The 20,700-nt window shown below is 49.6% G+C and overlaps 2 protein-coding genes across 2 annotated transcripts in view; both read right to left on the reverse strand.

Moving 5' to 3' along the window:
* Window positions 1-1,313: 1,313 nt before the first annotated feature.
* On the reverse strand, window positions 1,314-4,148 carry SUPT4H1 (SPT4 homolog, DSIF elongation factor subunit). The gene is made up of 5 exons (XM_084299748.1): window positions 4,028-4,148; window positions 3,626-3,732; window positions 3,480-3,535; window positions 3,216-3,269; window positions 1,314-1,736 (listed from the first exon to the last, which is right to left on the reverse strand). Exons 1-5 carry the CDS (start codon window positions 4,094-4,096, stop codon window positions 1,669-1,671), a joined length of 354 nt encoding a protein of 117 aa, XP_084155874.1. The 5' UTR covers window positions 4,097-4,148; the 3' UTR covers window positions 1,314-1,668.
* A 3,613-nt stretch (window positions 4,149-7,761) lies between these two features.
* RNF43 (ring finger protein 43) overlaps window positions 7,762-20,700 on the reverse strand; it is a gene marked incomplete at both ends in the record, with an annotated part of 61,375 nt that continues 48,436 nt past the window's right edge. Inside the window, 6 exons of the mRNA XM_084299746.1 lie at window positions 7,762-7,805; window positions 15,391-16,920; window positions 17,310-17,412; window positions 17,953-18,108; window positions 18,713-18,814; window positions 19,323-19,454. Coding sequence (XP_084155872.1) covers window positions 7,762-7,805; window positions 15,391-16,920; window positions 17,310-17,412; window positions 17,953-18,108; window positions 18,713-18,814; window positions 19,323-19,454 — 2,067 coding nt within the window. The remainder of the gene's footprint in view (window positions 7,806-15,390; window positions 16,921-17,309; window positions 17,413-17,952; window positions 18,109-18,712; window positions 18,815-19,322; window positions 19,455-20,700) is intronic.

Consider the following 20,700-nt stretch of genomic DNA (forward strand, 5'->3'; position numbering starts at 1 on the left):
CATCTCCTGACCAGCCTCTGCAACCACGCAAACCTGGAGGGCAATTTTCAAGTAACTTCAGTGATCTGGACATTCACCAAGGAGGTGTGAAAGCTGGGTTCAAGACTCCTCTGTCCCAGGACTTGAACGTGCTGCTCCATCTTTGCACGGTAAGGCTCTGTCCCCAGCCACAGGCATTTCTGCCACAAAGGACTCAGCTCTCCCCACCAAGGTGATCTGCACTAGGAGGTGTGCAATGGACCTGGGAGCAAGTCAGCAGAGACTGACTGCAGCATTGCGTCTGAAAGGACTGAAGAAAAATGTGGTTTAAAACATCTTTCTCAGCGGTCTTCGTTAATGCAGCAGCTCCACGTAACCACCCTCTGCTCACAGCAGGCAGCATGTCTGCTCCGAAATTCTGTGGGAAGCTGTGCTTTGACCTGCAGTGTGAGTCTGGGCCAGCTCTACAAACCAGAGCAGGACAAAAAGCACATTGCCTTAGTACTCCTGTTGACACTCCCCAACAGCGATGCACTCCCTTTGCTGAAGCCACTTTCCTCCTAAATCAGTCATCTTTCAGGTTTTATCAGTTTTCCAGCATCTGTTTACAGAACACAAGAATCAGGCTTTTCAGCTACAGGATTATTTCAGAGGAAAAAAAAAAAAAAACTTATTTCACAGAGGTGCTGATCTAGGACTCTGCTCTTGCACAAACCACCTTTGTGATTGGCAGCTGTTGCTGAACTGGAACAAAAATTAGGCAAGCGCCATCTCTCAGGAACAGAAACTATTCAAGCTGAAAGTCCCAACACACTGTGACATCAAGAACTTCACAAATGCTAGACTGGATGGGTGTTTTCACGCCTGCTTGTGGAAGCAACAACAATCCCTCCTCCTATAAGGCCTGGTGCTGCCTCCCAGCCACGCTAGCAATGGGTTCAGAAGGCTCTGGAGGCCACCAAGAGCAGATCCAAGGTCCTTCAAGTCTGCTTCCACATTCATTCTGCAGGACCCTGCAGGCCCAGGGCACTGTGACCTCCATATAACAACCTCCACGTGGAATACTCTACATCACCCTACCTATTCCATCCAGCCATGAGACGTATGGGACAAATTGCAAGTCTGCTCACTCCTAGTAATGGACACCCCAATTCAGCCAAGTGCAGGATCCTCCTCTAGAGATGGGAATTGGGTCCATGCTATACAATGGTTGTTGTAGGCTCTGAACTGCACCAGCAGTGTGGCAGGCCCAGCACTGAGTACAAAACCCTTCCTCATACATCTGCACTCAGTGGTAGGTGAAACTTGTGACTGAGAATACAAGATGGACTCAATTCTGACCAAGCACCATGTTTTATTGAAATATTTACAGATGTGTCCCAGCTCTCTTCTTACCCATGGTAATTATAAAATGTTTGTGCATTAACATTAAACACCTCTTTCCCAGTCTCTTTCAAGGATCTAACAGATTTTTATGGTCTTCGTCGTCAGACAGCAGTGTGACTGAGTCCATAGGTATTTCTTGCTGGCTCAGCAAGAAAAGCTGAGCCAGCAAGCTCCCTCTGAGTCCAGGTTCATTTTCCCACATACTACAACTAAAAGGTTTCAGAACAGCGCCCCACATGCCAGTTGCTCCTCCAAACAGCCCAGTGGAGCACCAGGGAATCCTCCACACAGCACAAGAGCCCCTTAGGTTTTTATAGCTGTGTCTCGGGACTTGTAAGCCACACCACGGCTCTTCAGCTCTCGGACGATCCCTGCAGCAAGGAGACAAACACATTTCAGTATTCTCTAGGAGAAGCCCTAAAAAAATGTGATTGCTGTATCATGTAGCCTTCACTGCAGAGATTAAGAACTGAACAATCTTCTTAGTTTCTTCTAACACTTTGTAAACTTCACTGTTAATAGTGAAGTTCCCTCTTCTGATTTAAATGCCTAGACAGAGCTCCCAGACATCAACTCTCACTTTGCTTTGGGAAAGAACTGAGTAGACATTTTGTTTACATTATTTTCTACCTGCAGATGTCTGAATATTATGACCATACTGCATGGGCCAAGCTCTTAATGTAATTCTTAAACCTCTCAGTCATTTCCATGACTTGTCTACACGTTCCACCTTCTCAGTAACCCTGTAAGAAATGACAGCAGAATAGCATCATGTGGTTCAGGATAGCTCTCATCAGCACCACACACCAGGGACAGACAAATGACAGCCTTCAAGGCCCTTGAGTGCAGTCTCTCAGTGGTTTCTGCATTCCCCAGTTCTCTCTCACCTCTGCCTGCGATATGAAGATGCCACACACTCTAACCAAGGCCAAAGAGCATCTCCTACATGTACCCTCTCCTTCTGCCCTGTGCTCCACGTTGTGCTCTGCCTGCAGCTGCATGGAGCACATGCCATCACTTGCTATGTTCCACTTGTTTCAGATGTGTCCAAAGCTGTGCCAGGAGGCTTCAAACCTCATGATGTTCCATCTCTCCCAACACAGACAGCGGAACTCAGGTCAGGGCTTAGGATTCCAGACAAAAGTGTGGCTTTTATACCAGAGATGTGAGATTGTAGTACTCCTAGGAAGGGGCTCAGGTTAGATGTCTGATCAAGGACTGTGGACAGGACAGGGCCTCTTGTCCAAATGGAAAGTATAATCTCTGCTTTGTAAGGCCAACTCGCTGCATACTCCGTTTATAAATGAATAAAACCCATCATAGCTTAACAGTGCAGTATTACAATGGAAGGGGTATCCGCTCAACCATCCTTCTCAAGATCATTTTTCAAACAGCACCCTTTTCTGCACAACTCATTTTCATGGACAAACCTTTGTGTTCCCCTGTAGCTGAACAGCTTGAAATGTGCCCACTTTCGGTAGTCATCCTTTAATCACAGTTTATCACTTTGATGCTGTCCAGTATCACAGGTTTTATTCAACAGCATTTTAATATCAACTTCTGGCAGACAGACTGCTGAATGACTCCAGGTAGAAAACCTGTCTACAGAACACCTGAACCCAGCCTCCCATTTAAAGTCTTTTTGCAGTCACCTGGCTAATCCTTTCACCCACATGGTGTGTGCTGTGTTTGTAACACACCGTGTCTAGTGAATCCCTAAATGCTGATTTTATCACATATGGCATAATACACTCAAGAGTGTAACTGGCTAATATACAATGCTTAGTATACAGAATAAGCCATCAGTTGCCATCCGTGCAGGAGTGCCTTACACAAGCCGGCAGCATTACCTTGGGGAAGGCGGCCAGTCACAGACACTGCATATACACCCGGCTTGAAGTTACCTGGGGGAAAGAAAACACTGAGATTCTCTGCATGGCAACAGCCAGATGGGCAAAAGCCCCCACCAGCCTCAGCCTGCACAGATGCCCCCTCATCCGGAACAGCAGCCAGAAACCCCTGCAGCAACCCAAAGAACAGCTCCCACTGCCCCAGAGAGGGGTCTGCTGCAGAACAGTTTGCTCCTGTCCAACCCAGGAGGGAGAGACACTCACTGATGCGCTGCCACTTGGAGACCCAGCTGTCCTCCGGGCTCATCATCGCAATGATCCTGTGGGAGAGAGGGGTGTGAGGGAATCTCCCAGCCAAAGTGCCATGGCACTGGGGCTGCCGAGCAGCCCCTGATCACGGCCCCACTCACCCGTCGAAAGAGGAGCTGGTGCAGTCGTAGACCATCTCGCGGTTGCCCTTCATCTGCAGGTAGGCATCGCAGTTGTCGCAGCCGTCGTACTCGAACTGGTCGATGGTCTGAGGGGGACTGAAGCGTCAGCGCAGGGACAGGCCGGGGACAGGAGGGGCTGCAGCCGGCCGGGGAGGGAGGGGAGAGCCGGGCAGCGCCGGCGGGAGCGAGGGAAGCCAGTGCCGGGGCCGAGACGGAGCCCCGGGCCCGGCGGAACGCGAAGGAGGCCCGGGCAGGCGGAAGAAGGGCCGAGCGGGCGGGCCGGGCCTCGGCCGGCGGAGAGGGGCCCGGGCCGGGACAGGGAGGCCGAGGCGGGGCGGGGGGAGGCGCGGGCGGGGCGGGGGGGGCTCGGGCCGGGCGCACCTTGACGAGGGAGCAGAGGAGGCAGGCCCGGAGGTGCCGCAGGTCCTTGGGGACGGTCTCCAGCGCCATCCCTCCGCCGCCGCCGCCGCCGCCGCGCAAGCGCAGGACGGGGCCGGGCCGGGCCGGGCCTGCCCGTGGCGGCTGCGCCCAGCCGCGGCCCCGCAGGAGGGCGGCAGAGCGCCGCCAGGGAGGGACGGAGGGGGAGAGGCCGCGGGCAGCGCCGCACGCCGGGACCGCGGCCGGGCCGAGAGGAGCGGGGAGGGCGGGCAGAGGCGAGCCCGGGAGCCGCTGAGGGGCCGCGGCCTCGGGCCCGGCGGGAGCCGCCCGCAGCCCAGCGGCGGGGCCGGGCTCTCGGGGAGCCGAGGCCGGGCCGGAGGTCGCGGGAGCTTCGAGGTGCCGGAGGCCCGCTCCGCCTGCTGCAGCCCCGGGGGACGAGGCCTCGCCCCGTGCCCTGACCTCGGCGGTGTTTGCAGCTCCCCGCGCTCGCTGGGCAGCGAGGCTTCACCTGACCGGCTGTGGCGGCAGCCACGGGTTGTCTGAAACAACTCGCGTGGCGTGGCGTGGCGAACAGGCGCTTGTTTCCAACACAAACTCGTCTTAGTACAGAACAAAAACACACGAGCAGACATGATACGTGGATAAATATATTAGTAAATAAATATATTTCTGAGCACATCAGCATATTCACACATCTTTGTTTCTATCAGACATAAATACACAGTTCTGCATATATATAAAACCTATTCCGTTTTGGGTCATAATTTATTCTCAAGCCCCAAGAGCTAGGACAGACTCAGAAAAACAAAACTTATATTCACATTTCAAAAGGATCTGAACTTTAGAGAAGGGAGGAACAGAGGCTCTGTGCAGAAATGGAGGAGGTCCAGCCAGCCTAGGCACTCTGCCCACAGCAACCTAACTCGGTGGGGTTGAAGGTCCTGGGAAGAAAGGCATCCCCGAGGAAGGACCGATGGCTTGGTTGTGGATAGAGTGAGTTCAGGATGCTCTGGCTTCCATCAGTTTTCAGCTGGGTCTTTGGACTCAATGAAGGAAAATGAACTGTTTCATTGCAGTGATACTGAAGACATTTAGTGATGGAGCCTAGGGGTACTGACCACTCAAAAGTATCACTTAAGACGTGAGATATGCAGGAACTGAGAGGAACCATTTCCCATTTTCTCAGATGATACTTCTTCTCTTGTAGGCAGCCAAGGATTGTAGTCCATTTACAGAAGAGGATTCAAAAAACACCTTCCTGTAGAATTCCTTCCTCTCTTCCCATCTGAGAACCCGCCTAGATAGACCTGCACACTCTCACAGGAAGCCCCATGGAGAGGGCCTAGCATCTGAGATGTCTGTTTTCTGGATGAAAAGTAGCAGCAGAATAAAAATCAGAAAATGAAAACACTTTCAAGTGGGCGTTGCCCTGCACAGCCCAGTAATACTGCAGTAGGGAGTGGAAAGGGTTTGCTAGTACTGACCACTTTCTCCAGTAACCTTGGGACTTGCTGCAGACTCAAGAGTTCTCCTTTTTTAAGGATAAAGAAGAAAAGAGAAAAAGTACTTTTAGACTGCCAACTAGACACTCATTTCTTTGAGGCAGTGAAATGCATCCCTGGAGGCTCTCAGCCTTCCTGACTCCTAAAGAAACCAGTGTGAGCACCCTGACTTCAAGACACCCCCCTCTTTAAAGTCACCTTGAGCCCTCTAGATGGCCAAGGATGTAGGGAGCTGGTTGAGAGGAGCCATGTGCCACATACACAGAAAGTTGAACTGGGAGAATCTAGACCCTCTCCTGGCTTTATTATTATTATTGTTATTTTTTTTTCCCTCTAGTTTAAGACAGACTTTCTTGCAAGGGATAAAACAAGAAGAGACCGAAAGGGTTAGAGTATAATTCTGCTTTTTTTTTTTTTTTTTTTTTTTTTTTAATGTGACAAATTCAGCTTTTCTCTAGACTCAGAGGTCCTGCAGTGGGTTGATCACTGGAGACAAGAAAATGAACACCAGCAAAGGAATAAAGTTATGTTTAAAACAGTGTTATTGGTTGACTTTTAATAACATCATGTTAGTGACTGCCAGCTGGGACAAAGATGCCTTTTTCAAAGATTAAGGGCAGCAAGCCCCGTAGAAACCTTCATCAGAAATGAAGGAAGGCAGAGGCATGATTAGTCTGAACTGGGACTGCCTAACCATTGCACTCCTGGCCTGGGGAAGAGGCTGCTGCTTCACAGGAAGATACAGAAAACTTACCACAGAGCAGATGGGGGGAATGTTTATCCCTATAGCAGGTTTCAGAAGTTACCTTCAGCTCCCTTGCCAATGTTTCGTTAACTCTGAAAACTTGAGATAGTCTTGGTGCCCTACAAACGTGCACTCCACATGGGAATCTGGCTAATTCTTTGGCCTGAATGATCCTTCAAGGCAATGAACTCCACAGTCTCATTCCCTGCTGCAGGAAAACTGTTTATCTTTTGAATTTGCCAGACTTTATTTTACTTGTATGTCTCCAAATTATGAGGCATAGGAAACAAGAATTGGGAATATTCCAAAACCATACCACAAATGGGGTAAGAAGGGAGTAAGTCCAGAGCCTAGAAATTTCTCAGGTTTTCTCCACCATCAAAATGCTAGAAAAGGCAAAAGGGTATTTTGAAAAACTCCTTTGCAAGATCATTTCAAGCATCTCACAGAAATACAAAGATAACGCTGGGTGATAGATGGGGCTCTGCTCTGCATTTCTTACAGATGCTTTTGCTGGGAATTTTTGCTCTGTCTTGGGGAAATGAGAGAGGAAGGAGAGAAGCAGGAGTCGAGTCATGTGAACTCAGGGACTTTCCATGACTCCTGTGATGGGGGCATCTCAAGTTTGAAGTATGCTCAAAAATGTAAGCTCTTAACAGGGCTGGCTACCACACCTATTTTGAGGATAGATGAAGTTACAGGTTGAATGAGAGACTTGTTCACATTACCCAATGACAGGGTGGATTCTTTGCAATGGAGAAAACATGACCCAGCTCTTTCTCAGAAATGGCCATTGTCCCTGCATCTTCACCTCTACCACTGCTGGCAAAATGCAGCAGATGGCTGAGGGACAACAAAGTCATCAAAAGTGGTGAGAGATATTGGTTTCCAATGAAGTCAGAAGAAGCACCTTGCAGGGCAGACCTGAGTGCTGAGATGGAGAACAGCTTGTTGCTGTGTCTGAGATAAAAGTGGAAAAGTTAAATGAAGAAGTCTGGCTTTGACCTAAGAGAGCAAATGAAGTCAAGAGCTAAGGGGCCACAGAAAGTAATTTCTGCAGCTTTTGGTCTTGAAGACTTGTTTATTTTTGAAGTGTTTAGCAAAACCTTCTGTGGCATCAACATGCCAAAATAGCAGCTTGCACTCACTCCGCGAGCTCTCCAGCTGGTGACTCCCAGAACTGGTCTCTGAGCAAGCTAGCCCATGCAGACAGATGCTGCTGGATGAAGACAGGCTGCTTGTGCCTTCGAAGGAGAAGACCTGAAGAACACAACTCTGCATTTGTGTGACCACTGCAACATGGAAAACATGAGGAGACCACAAGCATCACATTGCTTATGTGCAGTCTGCATCACAGTGTGGGCCTTGCAGGTCAGGGCTGGTTATTATGCTTCCTGTGCAGAGACCAAGATGTGAGCTCCACTACGGCTGGTATGCTGAACATCTTTGTTCACTTCAGCTCTCCCGTAAGCAAATTAGCCAGTGTCTTATTAAACTGAGTGTTCATGGACATCCTGGACCTCCTCTTCAGATCCTGCATTCAGAAAAACAAAAACAAAAACAAAAACAAACAAAAAAAAAAAAGTGTAAGCTACAGCAAGCTGAATGCTTCGGGACCTTGCACTGCTGGGACCTCAACTATTGCAATAGGGAAATTGGATTCTGCAGTGAAAGCCACAAAGTTTCTCTCAGTATTTTTGAGGGGCTTTTCTACCCCCTCTACAATCAGGTTATGTCAATGCACAATAAAACGTAAGGATAAGGCATCAAACTCATACTTGAATATTCAGAAAATACAGGCTAAGGATATGGCAAATCTCAGGATTCATATTCCTACTAGATATTTTCTTTTAAGGCTTTTTGATGTTTGCTCTTGAAGGAAAATCTATACAGCCTTTTTAAAAAATGATTAGCACCAAAACATAACACTGGTTCATATTCACACAGTGCCACGGCATCACACTCCAGGCACAGGGGACAACAACAAAAGAAATTCCAGACAACAGAAGGAGACTGTAAGAGAGGTGTGCATGCAAGAATGGTATGGCACATGCATTTCATGGTGTTCAGAGGTTGCACAAATTGTTTCAGAGTCTCAAAAGAGCCAAACCCAATGACTTGTTGTTGGCCACTAATGCCAGTCCTCTGTGGCCAGCCAGCAAGGTCTGTAGTTCATGCTCCTCACCAGCCGCCCTCGCCTGGTGAACTACTGACAGGCAAGTGTTGAGTAGATTGCATTGAAACATTCAAGTAAGGGCTGCCTAGAAACTGTTCACCCTCAGTTACTGCTTCAAATAGTCTTTTTCTCTCTAATGTGGCTGAGTGTTGTGCATGCACCATGTTCCCTTTCCCAGATGTCTCTCAAGCCTCTCACACAGGGTAAGCATAGCCCAGTAAATGCATACATGCATTATTTTTCACATTCCCTTTTCCTGAATGTTCCTGAGATCAAAGAGAACCAAATGCCCATATAGCTATTCACAGAGAGCAATTCAAAACGTCTTTTCAAAACAGTCACAGCAAAGTCTTGTTCATTACAAATTGCAAGCTGTAGGAACAAAACCTCTGCAAATTAAATATATGGGAAGAAAACAACTAAAGGGGAATCTGCTTTGAAAATGTAGCTAATAGATGTGGGAAAATGAATGGACAGACACAGCATTATATGTATATATATATGTGTGCAGGTCATGGCTAAAGTACCAGAAGGCAGAGTTTGAGAGTATCTGGCACTTGTGATTTGTGTAGCCAGTATGCTGAATAAGCTGTTGCCAGCTGCTTCTCATGTACACTGGCTTATGTGCAATGCAGAAGAGTCTGTATAGCTTTGATTGCCCTGTGATCATCAGAAGTCCTGAGCCTCAAAGAGGGTTATTAAAGTATTTTCTGAAAACTGTGTTTGTGTGTGTGAATGTCAATACAAACCAAAAGAAAAGTTAAAAAAAGTGTTGAATCTAGAGATAGGTGAGAGATCCCCAGCTGCTGGGCTGGCTGTGGAGAACTGCACAGAGCAATGGCCTGAAGGAGCACACCTTGCTGATACAACAGAAATCTTGTTCTTTGGGTATTAACTTGTAATGGTGGTCTTTCCCTGCCCCCTAATCCCTTTCGCCTTCTCTAGCAAAGATCAAAGACGTGACATGAAAGGGAATAGCTGAGAAGACAAGCAGGAGCTGGGGGAGAGAGGGAGGATGCTGACAGCATGCTGCAGGAGATGAGATTTCCCAGAGAGAGAAAGCAAGAGGTTTCATTCTGGGCAGGGAGTAATGCAGCTGTTCTGGGATGAGATCCTTGCATGCTGGGGTGGTGTAGGAAGCCATCTAGATGTAATTCATTGCTAGTTGTCTGACTTCTCTTAAAAAGAGCCTTTCAGTGCTGCTTGAGGATTGATTCTTCGTTTAAACTAGTCAGAGCTGTAAGTCCTTGGCATAGTCTCCCAGGCAAGAAAAGTGTGGATGTATCTTTATGCAAAACCCACCAAGAAAAGCTGTATAAACTCCAGGGTTATGCAAGCATCTTTGGGGCCATTGCAGGCACCCTGGTGATGTCTGCAGACAGCATTATTCCCCATGATGCCAGTGCGTGGTACTGCCTGGGAAAGGGGAGTTTCTACAGGGGCTGCGATTCAGCCTTACCAAGCTTCAGCCTCACCTTGCAGCTGGGCGAGGTAAGCACATACCTGGAGGGTGCCACATCCCACAGGAGCACTGTCAGCTTCTGGAAACCCTGGTTTAGGGACTTCCTGAGCCAGAGATTGTATTTGCATCTCTGCATTTGATAGCTCTTGATCTAGGCTCTTGAACCCATTTTACTTCTGGCATGTACATCCTCTGGGCAATGAACATCACAGTTTCTCTATGCCATGTGTTACTTTACTGGGTGTTTTAAAGCTTGTTTCCCATTTGATGCCACTACTTATTTTGTTATAAGAAACAGTGTCTCTTAGCTGTGTTCTCCCCTGCTCTATCTGATTTTGTATCCTCTGTTTCATATCCTTTGCTAGTCATCATTTTCTCAAATGAAAGTCTCTATATTCAGCTTTCTCAAAAAAGCCTTAGCATTGTGACTGTACTCGATCCTCCTGTACTTCTCCCAGGTCTACTACATCCTTTTGGGAGAAGTGGTGATGGGTGGTGCATTCTAGCTCTGAAAGCACTACAGATTCATGCAGTTGCATGATGGCACTTTCTGCTTGTCCTGTACTTGTTCCCAGCTAGCTCCTAATAATCACCTGACTTGTTGACCGAACTACTAACAGCAAGTCCAGGATGCAGTTTTTCTGAGTTAGCTGAGAAGGGCCCATCACTGTGTGTAGGCATTTAGAAGCAGCTCTGCTTGTGTGTGGCATTTTGTGTTATGGAATTTCACCCACCACTTTATTGCCCAATAACTCAGCAACAGGAGATCCTTCTGTAGCACTTTGTAACCAGTTTTAAAGCTGACAATCCTGGAGGATTTTGTCTTCTTAAAACTTTGTTATCTCCTCTCTGTGCCCAGAATATTTATGAGCTTGCTGAAAGGTGCTGACAGCTGGAGAACTCCACTTCCCTCCCTTTCCGAGTAACTTTCCTCCATTAAGACTGATCTGCACTTTGTCTCCTATTTTTTAGCCAGTTATTTACCTATGAAAGCACCTTCCCTTTTATCCTTTGAGAGCTTCATTCCCTTAAAAGATCTGGGAGGCGTTATCTCTCTACAAAAGCTGTGTTGCCTCCTCCCCTGGGTTTCACATTTAGCCATGTGTCTACAAGTCAGACCCTGTATTTGAACTTTTAACAATTTGCTTGCCAGGAAAGTCAGGCTCATCGTTCTGTTCCTTCAGCTATTTCAAGCTGATACTGCCCTCAGCTCTTTCTTCTGGGTCTGGGCACGGGTAACAGATTACAGTCCACATTTTTGGTTTAGCAGTTTTGTATTTGAGCCCCTGCAGAATGCCCAGGTGAATAATCAATAACCCTGGCAATTTGTTACTGTTCACTTTACTGATTTGTTTCAGAAATGCTCATACTGATGACTTGATCTGTGTGGGATCCTCTAACCCATGCCCTGAATAGAGACGTGCCAGGGTGAGAACTTCCTCGAGCACTTCCCTGCTGATTACTGATCCAGCAAATTCATTTTGCTCCTCTACTTTGCTGTTAACAACCCTTGAACATCCCTCTTAGGCCTGTCTTACTCTCTGGACCTGCAGAGCCTCTGGCAGGCTTCTTTCTTGTGATGGAGCTGAAAATGCTTGCACCAGTAGTCATTCTGTTTTTCACAAGTTGTTCACAGAAGTCTTTCCCGGCCTGCCTCACCATGGCTCTGCACTTAGCTTTACATCCAACTCTCTTCTGATTTCTTGTCTGGCAACACCTTCACTTTTGAAGAATGGCTTATTGCTTCTAATTGCTCTCTCTGCTCTGCTGCCCCACCAAGCCTTTTCTGGGGCCTTTTTGTGGTTGGTGATATGTATGACTCTTGGCTTCTGGTACTGCATCTTTAAACGATCCCTGTGCCCAAAAGCATCTTTTCTTTTGACTGCTTCTTTCACTATTATTTTAAGAAGAGTCTCATGTTTATATACAGACTTGTTTGCAGACTGTGCTAATGCACTGTATTATAACCCAAATTCCATAGTGTTTCTACTTAGGTACAATTGGGGATTTTGTGTTACTTGTCATTGGACTTTATACTCTCCTTAATACACAGTGTCCCTCCTGTGCCCCAGAAAAGGCATACTCTTGTCTGTAATTTCACATGGAAATTGCAGAGTGCCACCGTGTTTTTGTTGTTGTTTACGATTTTTCTGAAAAGTTCATGTCAAAAATTTCATATAAAACTAGGCTTTCTGATTCATCCACTTACATTTTTAACCTTGCAACACTTACTTATCTAGAGGCATACATGCATTTCTCTTTGGACTCCTTGTCTATATTTTGTGTGTCCCATTTAAACAGGACTGTCTATTGGGATTGTTCTTTGCTGTTTTTACCAGTTCTCCACTGATCTTTGTGCAGTGACTTTGTAAGATAAAGTACTGATGTGATCAGAGCTTTAAAAGTTGTGTCATTACAAGCAACATGTTTTCAGCTTGATGGCTTTTCCATATAACCCCTGCACAAGCTTCTGCTCTCTGAAACTTTTACTAGTTCCTAATAAAGTAAAATCTATTATTTTATAAATCTTATAAGGAAATTTTGACTCTCTGTCTGTTCCTGAAAGCACCACAGAAGCTACTACAGTGAAACAGACTTAGAGTGACACTGCTTTAAAACACAGCAGTTCTTTGGGCTCCTGGCAAAAATGAGGTAAGAGGGACCAGAGGCTTCCTGAATGGACATGCTTTGAAAGTTACGCTGGTGCTGGCTCTGGGCAAGTGTCAACTGCCTTCCCCATTGCACCATCAGGATGGGCACAAATCTGGGCCTCTGGGACAATCCACAAAGCAACAGAGGCATCGCAGCATGTACCTCTGCAATGCCTTAGAGCCCCATGTTAGAACTGTGAAGCCCAAGCAGCAGGTCCCCTGGGCCAGCAAGTGCCCCAGGGGGATCCCTGCTCCCTCCTTCCCTCCAGGCTGGAGGGACACACCTTCCCTCCTCCATCTCCAGGGTGTCCCCAGCACAGATCCTCCCAGTGTGGGGGTCACAGGCAGGGAGGAGCACAGACCAGGGGAGAATAAAACACAGGCTATAAAACATCACAAAATTTAGACAGAGGGAAGGGAAGGGAAGGGAAGGGAAGGGAAGGGAAGGGAAGGGAAGGGAAGGGAAGGGAAGGGAAGGGAAGGGAAGGGAAGGGAAGGGAAGGGAAGGGAAGGGAAGGGAAGGGAAGGGAAGGGAAGGGAAGGGAAGGGAAGGGAAGGGAAGGGAAGGGAAGGGAAGGGAAGGGAAGGGAAGGGAAGGGAAGGGAAGGGAAGGGAAGGGAAAGGAAGGGAAGGGAAGGGAAGGGAAGGGGCACTGCTTAAAACATGAGTTTTATCACAAAGAGTACCAAAACCTGGCAGTACATCACACATTTCCTACAAAGGACACACAACAGTAGCCACCAAAGCCAGTGCATGGTGTTGCACAAGCCTGGCACCTCCATTTCTAAATCTGTCCATTCCTGTGTCTGCTCTTTTGCTCATACACTTCTTCTATAGAGAGAAGTTAAGAGCAGGCAAGCCAATATAGGGATCCTGTTTCTCATGGTACAAAATATATAAGAATGAAGAAATGACAGTTGCACCTATACCCCTGAAACTTCAGGGTGCGGTCACAGAACACAGCACCATGAGGCACATCCCACCATGTGCTTATGGTGTCAGCCTCCAGGCAACATGGAGATGCGAGGTAGCCACACCACACTAGGGGACAGTCACCCCAATGGGTGGCAGCTGGGCTCCTCTTTCAGCAGTTTCCTGGGCCACAGCCTGCCAGGGAAGCCCAGACACTGCTGCAGCCCATAGGGAGGGTGGCAGAGGGTGGCAAAGCCCTGCACTGTCACAGACAGCAGCAAGGTGTGACGTGCTTCCTTGCACTGTACTCTTCCACAGCCACATCTGGAAGAAGCGCCAGCTGCCCTGAGACCTGGATGGAAAGATTGGTGTGTCCTGGTGGCAGCCATGTCTTGCGTGTCCTGGCCATGGTGGGCTGGTGGACGAGGCCATTCACGCTGCACAGGACACTCCCTGTGAGAGGGACATGGAGCAACCCTGGGAGCTGTTTTGGTCCCCCCTTGCTCATGGCTCCTTTGGCCCCAGGTGTGGCACTGCCTCCCCAGATATTGTCCCTTCCCAGCCAGCACCTGGGCTGGGGACAGAGAGGTCCATGCTGAGTCACACCGGTCCCTCGGCTTTGTTTTGCAGTGGGAGCTCACACCAGCTCCTGAGCAACCTGCCACTGTGCTGCGGTCCTGGCAGAGCTGTTTCCTGAGGATATCGCCACACACCGTCTCCAGCTCAGGGCGCATCAGCCCTCAGAGCTACCAGCAAATTGGAGAGACATCCCTGTGCTGCTGCCTCTGTGTCTCTTGAAGTGGCAGCCTCCCTCCAGGCCCTTTGAACAAACTCCCCCATCACCTGCAGAGCCAGGCTCTTCTGCGCCTGGGAAAAACCTGTTCCTGGGAGCCTGGGAGCCCAGCGTGCCGCAGGCACTGCGCCCATCCGGCCTTTCCCCCTGCCCTGCTGCCTCCTTGCAGGCACGGCACAACCAGGAGCCTGGGCGTGGTGTTGGGCTGGATAGACAAGCATGGGGAGGAAGTTATTATCTCTGTGGTACAATGGGCATGGTGAGTCACGAGTTTAAGGCCGGCATTTTAACAGAAATTAGGCAGCCAGATCTGTATTCGGTACCTAAATCAAAATGATTTGCCTCAGGACCTGCAGTGAGTCAGTGGCAGGGTGAGGAAGGGAGCCAGGTGCTGTTCTGCTGCCAGCACCTGGCCTTGCTAACTTGCAGGCTGCTATTTGCAGAGTCCAAGAGAGCAAGGCTTGCGAGCTAAACCTGGGCTGGCTCTTTCAAATGTTCTGGTATTTTCCCTCTCACAGAGAGAGCCAGAACTGACGTACAGGCAAAAGGCCAAATCTTAATTACACCTAATTTTCAGAAGACACTAAAAAGTAACTCCCACACATCAGAGGCAGGTGAGACAGGAGGGATGTGCAAATCCATAAACTCATTTAGTCTGTTCCTCTACTACATCCGGCCATGCACACTCATTTCCTTGTTGAGTCCAGCAGGCTGGGGTTAACTGTATCAACTAAGCCCACTAAGCCTTAACAATAATGACTTTGCCACTAAGACATCCAGACTGCGGTAAGGATACTTAGAATTGTGGTTCCACCCTTTCCTTTGTGAGATAATCCAGTGGCTAGAGACCCCCTAAACAGCTTCCTTATTTCTCACTTGTATTATTTTAGGATGAGATTGCAGGGTTTGGTGCACTCAGCTGATGTATTAACACATGCTAATTGTTCAGGCCATCATCTCAGGACAGGTAAGCTCTGAAAAACTTCTGTCACCAGTGGTCCTGTAGGAGAGCCCACCATTAAGGTGCAAATGTCTACCAGCACCCAGAGCAGCCTCATGCCCATCCTGCAGCAAACCACCTCCACTCACCTGCCTGCTGAAAGAAGAGGCCAATACCAGACTTACCCTGACTACACTGCTGCGGTGGGCAGTGCAGGCGAAGACTCAGATTGTGCTTTGCTGTGCCCATCCCTGAGAAACCAGCAGGAACTGTGTGGTTTCCCTCCCATCCTGACATCCCCTCTTCCTGCTTTTTCAGCTCTGAGCTAGACTGTGGCACTAAACACTTCCAAAGTGGCCGAGCACCCAAGCTGCAGGGCAAGGAAGCGCTTGGGATCAGGGGCTGGACTTCAGGGGAGCAGCGGTGGCCAGTGGGGTGGCCATGAGAAATGTGAGTGTCACAGGCTTTGGGCAAGGCTGAGTCCTCAGGCAGGAGAGAGGGGTCGGGTTCCAGGGGACATTTCCTTTTCCTTCTGTGGTGACGACTCTGTAAGCTGTGTCTCTGCAGCAGCAGGACAGGGGACGTGCCTGCTGCTCCTGATTGTCTGGTGGCATCTAGACTGAAGTCCAACCTGTTTAGAGAAGCAGAAGGGACATGTGGGGGCTCCCGGCCTTGCTGGGAACAGGCTGTCTGTCCTGCTGGAGGTGCCTCCTGTAACACCGTGCTGCTTTCCACAGGCTGCTGACAATGATGGCTCTTCTCAGCTCTCTTTTGCATCCGAGCACCGTGGAAGCCAACCTTGGTCCCAGAGTACCGGGACTTGCGCTGCCCAGGCCCTTGGCCGGCCCGCCCAGGAGGGCACTCTGCGTCCCGTCTGTAGTGGTGGTGCTGGTGGTGGTGGTAGTGGACATGGCTGAGCACCTGGGCCTTGGATGGAGCAGCACCCCCAGGCACCACCAGGTCCAAGGACCTGGGCCGCGTCTCCCTTGGTGGCCGCTGCCGCTCCTGCCCGTTGTCTGTGGCGGGCCCCTCTGAGCTGCAGTACACAAACGGGTCATAGTCACTGCTGAGGGAGCTGCGGAACGTGGAGCAGCTGCCATGGATGCCCTGCAGACTGACGTCTGTGCAGTTCAACATGGAGTCGCTGGAGGAACCGTGGCAGGGCCCCGAGCTGGAGTCACTGCCCGGCCCATCTGCCAGGTACCCACTGTGCTCCGTGAGATAGCTCTCCCCGGAGCCGCTGCTGTTGTGCTGGTGTCCATGGCCAGCCCCTCGGCGCAGGGCAGGTGCCCGGTGCTGCCGCTGTGCCAGGGCTGCCTTGAGTCCCAGGCAGGGGGGCTGGGGCTGCAGGGGGCACATCCTATGGGGTGTCGGAGGCTGCCCACATGCTGTGGGGCTCGGATGCTGCTGGCCCTGCAAGCCAGGGACCAGGGGGGATGGGTGGCTGCAGGCAGGCAGAGAGGTGGCTGGCCTGTAGGGCATGTAGTGGATGGTGCTGAAATCCAGCTGGGAGAGCTCCGGAGAGTGGAAGAAAGGGTTGCCATGGGCTGGCTCTGGGGGGAAGCTCCTGAGGTTTCTCTGAGGGTAGGCATGTGGGAGGTGGTAAAGGGCATGTCCTGGGTGCTGGCGGAAAAGGTGCAGTCGCCGTCCAGGCTCCATGTCCCGAGGGGCCAACCTGGAGCCTGCCACTGGGGCCTGGTCAACCGAGTCTCGGGCTGAGAAGAGAGAAGGTAGTATTCAGCATATGTCCTGTGGCCCAGACACAGTTGGCCTGGCACTTGCGAGTCTCTACTACATACCCACGTCCTGTCTGTGTCCTCATGGCTGCCAGCAAATTGTCCTGCACCCTCTTTGGTGCCCCAGTCCCCAGCCCTCACCTCCCTTCCCCATAGGTCTTGAGACTGGCTCTGATCCTGCCCCAGCCCAGCACCTCACTGTGCACCACTGGGATGGGGGCTTTTACACACAAAGATCCCCCACACCTCCATGCACTCACCACCCCATATACCCATATGCACAGAGACACGTTCCCATGATGCACCCACTGCATCACCCAAGGGTATGTAGTCCCCCTGAACCAGAAAATGCTGTGTCTGAGCCCTACCAAGAATATTGAACATGCAAAGTGGACACGTGTGGTGTTGCTGCAGCCAGGGGTCAACACACTCCCGGTGAAACTCATGGGAGCACGAGATGATCCGCAGTTCCTAAAGAGAAACAGGGAGAGAAGGCTGAATGAGAACCATGTCCCAGGAGCTGAGCATAGGGAGGGGGGCTCTTGATGCTCCAGAAAGTGAGACTTGAAGGATGGAGACATCTAACAGTGAGCCACCTGCTGCCCAGCTTTGCACAGAGGAGGCTGCATGCAGCTTTGGGGGGTGATGCCTGGGATTGGTGCTAGTCCTCAGGGTAAAGGGGTATTATGGGCTGACTGTTTTGGAGAAGCAAACCCCACTTTTGCCCCATTGTTTCAACATGGACACATCAGGGGCATTTTATCCTTCAGTGACAGCTGGAGACCCGTCTGTAGGGAACTGGAATCTGCAAGCAGGGCCACTGCTTTTTGGCCAAGGGGCAGGCAGATATCCATCAGTGATGGCCCCTTCCCAACTTTCAGGAGCTGCTGAAGGAAAACGCCCAAGGTCCCCCAACCTCTGCCAAGCTGCTCAGCTCCTTCTGCAGCTCTGCCTGCCCACAGCCAAGCAGCTCAGAGCTGATGCTCACTAGCAGCCACGCCTGCAGCCTACCTGGCCCTCGCTGAACTCCTCCAGGCAAATAGCACAGACTGGGGCTGAGCTGCAGCTGCTGGCGGAGTCCCACCGTGACGCCTGCCGGCACCTGGCCTGGTAGTTGCGTGTGGCCAGCTGCCCGATGGCCTGCATGGTCTGCTGCTGCAAGGAGTCCTGACAGAAAGAAAGGAGGCTTTCATGAGAGGGTCAACCTTGTGTTGTCATGTTCCTTGAGGCTCTTCCACTTTTCAAAATGGGATTATTGGGGATTTGAGAACAATACTCATTTCCAGAGGTGACTCTTTGCCTAACCTGGCATAGCCAGAGGGGGCTTTGACACCAGCAAGAAACGTCTGGCACTGGCCATTCAAAACCACTCAGCAGTTCCGGATTTTATGTCTTTCTATTGGAAAAAACAGGGTATTTTCAAATCTGGAGATACATATAACTCTGTAAAGACTTTTATTTAATTAGTTTCTATTAAAATACTAAATCTTCTACAGGTAACACTGTTAAAATCAAGAGCTTGCAGGCCAACTTCGCAGCTTTAGGTGCTGAGACAAGCTCTGAAAGGTGTAGGGAGTGTGGCAGGCTGCTATGCTCATGGGGTGGTGGGAGGAGAGCGAGGCCACTGCACAAGGGATGCTCCACATATCCTTGGCATGCACCTGCCTTGTCTCCAGGTCACAGAGGCACTTTTCTTCCCCCAAACTGGGTTTGTGGCTACCATTGTTGTGTTTCTGCTTCCTCAGACACATCTGATCCATGGGATGCTTACCTGAGTCCTGTTCAGCTGGCACTTTGTGCGGACAACAAAAATCAAAATGATGACAACAACAGTGCTGACCACCGTGAGAAGAATCCATACATCGTAGTCTGGCTGATGGATAAAACAGAAAATAGATTACTCTTGTGTGGCAGAGGTGGGAATTAGAGGATAAGCAGGGGAATTCAGATCTCTTCCTGACCATCGGCCTTTGAATGCATCAACTCTGATTCCTTGCTCTTTACAGCTGAAAGAAAAAGGGTTCAGACTTTTCTGCACACTTTGGCAGGAACGGATTTTTTGTTTTGCAGCACCTCAGCTCACTATAGGCTGCGGTCTAAGGTAGCACAAGATAAGAAAATCAAGGCTCAGTCTCATATAAAATGATAGGAAATCCTCTCACTTCACTCATGATCTTTAAGCAAAAGGAACTAAATAAGCTGAAAGAGCTTCTGAGCATTTATTTGCAGCAAAGCATCTGAATGATGCAGATAAGCAGAATGGCTCTGCAGAGCTCCTGCAAAGGGCTGTGATCTCTGTCCATCGGGAGGAAAACCCAGCAGCTTTAGAAAAGTCCTTGGGAGAGAGGATACAGAAGACAGTGGAATGGTGTGTGTCTCACCCAAGCTGGTGGCTCCTTGACCTCTATCTTCACATGGGCCTCTCTGTTCTTGTTCACGACACCCATGAGCAGCTCAGCATCATGGCCCCTGATCAGAACCACAGGCTGACTCAGCCCTCTGGGCTTTCTCAGCTGTAAAGAAACAAACATTGTGAGAGATGGTCCAGAACAGCCTGAAACAAGGACTATCCCAGCTCCCCGGGCACATCTGGTTCCTCCCAATACGTCTTGTAAACACTTCAGAGAGTAAGACTGCTCCCCCAGATTGCACTATCCCTCTGTGAGGGAATCAGATGGAATCTTTCACCAACTCTTCAGAACAGCTTTCGTTATTTCCTTCAATAGTGTCTCCTCCTCATGCACAACTGGACACTTTGTTCAGTGTTGTTCATGCTCCTCTTTGAAGCCCCACTGCAAAAGTCCTTGGTCTCTCCTCTCCCATGTGGCAGCTGCCAACAGCACCACTGAGTGCTGCCTTTGTTGCAGAAATACTTCACCTCCTTTTCCTGTGAGATACATCAGAGTCTCCCCTCTCCTCCCTCTGTGATCTACAGGACATTGTTTGTTTCTGACCATACCTTTTTCCACCATAGACATATAGTCTAGGCAGCCTCGCACACGCAGGCTCAGCAAGTCCATGTGTTCTCTCTTCCACATTGACCTAAACTGGGGTGGCCACCTGACCCAATATGCATACTTCCCATATGCATACTGAGCAACCTCAGCATTGCCTCATGAGCCTTCACCTGCTTCCACATTTCTCTGGCATTAGAAATTAAGTGCATGAAAAAAACACAAGGGATGGATCCAGTGACCAGGAATCAAACCAGAGTTTTGCTGATCTCAGGAACCAGCTCTCCTATCTGTCCTCTTATCTAGGGCTGGATGTTTTTCATTATACCTTGATTATTCCAACGAGGAACCTAGTCCCCTCCAGAGATTAGCAATGGTGGTGGAAGGTATCTCTGGAAGTCTATAGGCCAATGCCTAACTTGTAGCAGGATTATCACAAACAGCATACCAGGGTGGCCAGGACTTTTGCTTGAAAACTTGAGAAATCACCTTTCCTCTAGATAACAACAGGGCTGTCCCTACCAGATGGGCTCTGTTAATCTGTGACTTCCCACAAGGAAGCATCCAGCTCCTGGAAGAAACATTCAATTGACCAGACGATGTTCTTTAAGAGCAGCAAGGTGCTGTTCACAAGCTGCTGCCTTGCTTGTTCTGCCTGCTGATCCGGAGGCTCACCAAGGGACGAGCAAAAGAGAAAAGTACTGTCCATGAGCATGGACAAGCTGTGTAAGAGTTAACACTCAAATCCAACTTGCATTATCTTCCTGGGACATCCCACTGGATGTTGGTGGCTGGTAGGTCCTGA

This window comes from Netta rufina (genome assembly GCF_964035555.1).
Source record: "Netta rufina genome assembly, chromosome: 21".
NCBI classification, from domain to species: Eukaryota; Metazoa; Chordata; class Aves; order Anseriformes; family Anatidae; genus Netta; species Netta rufina.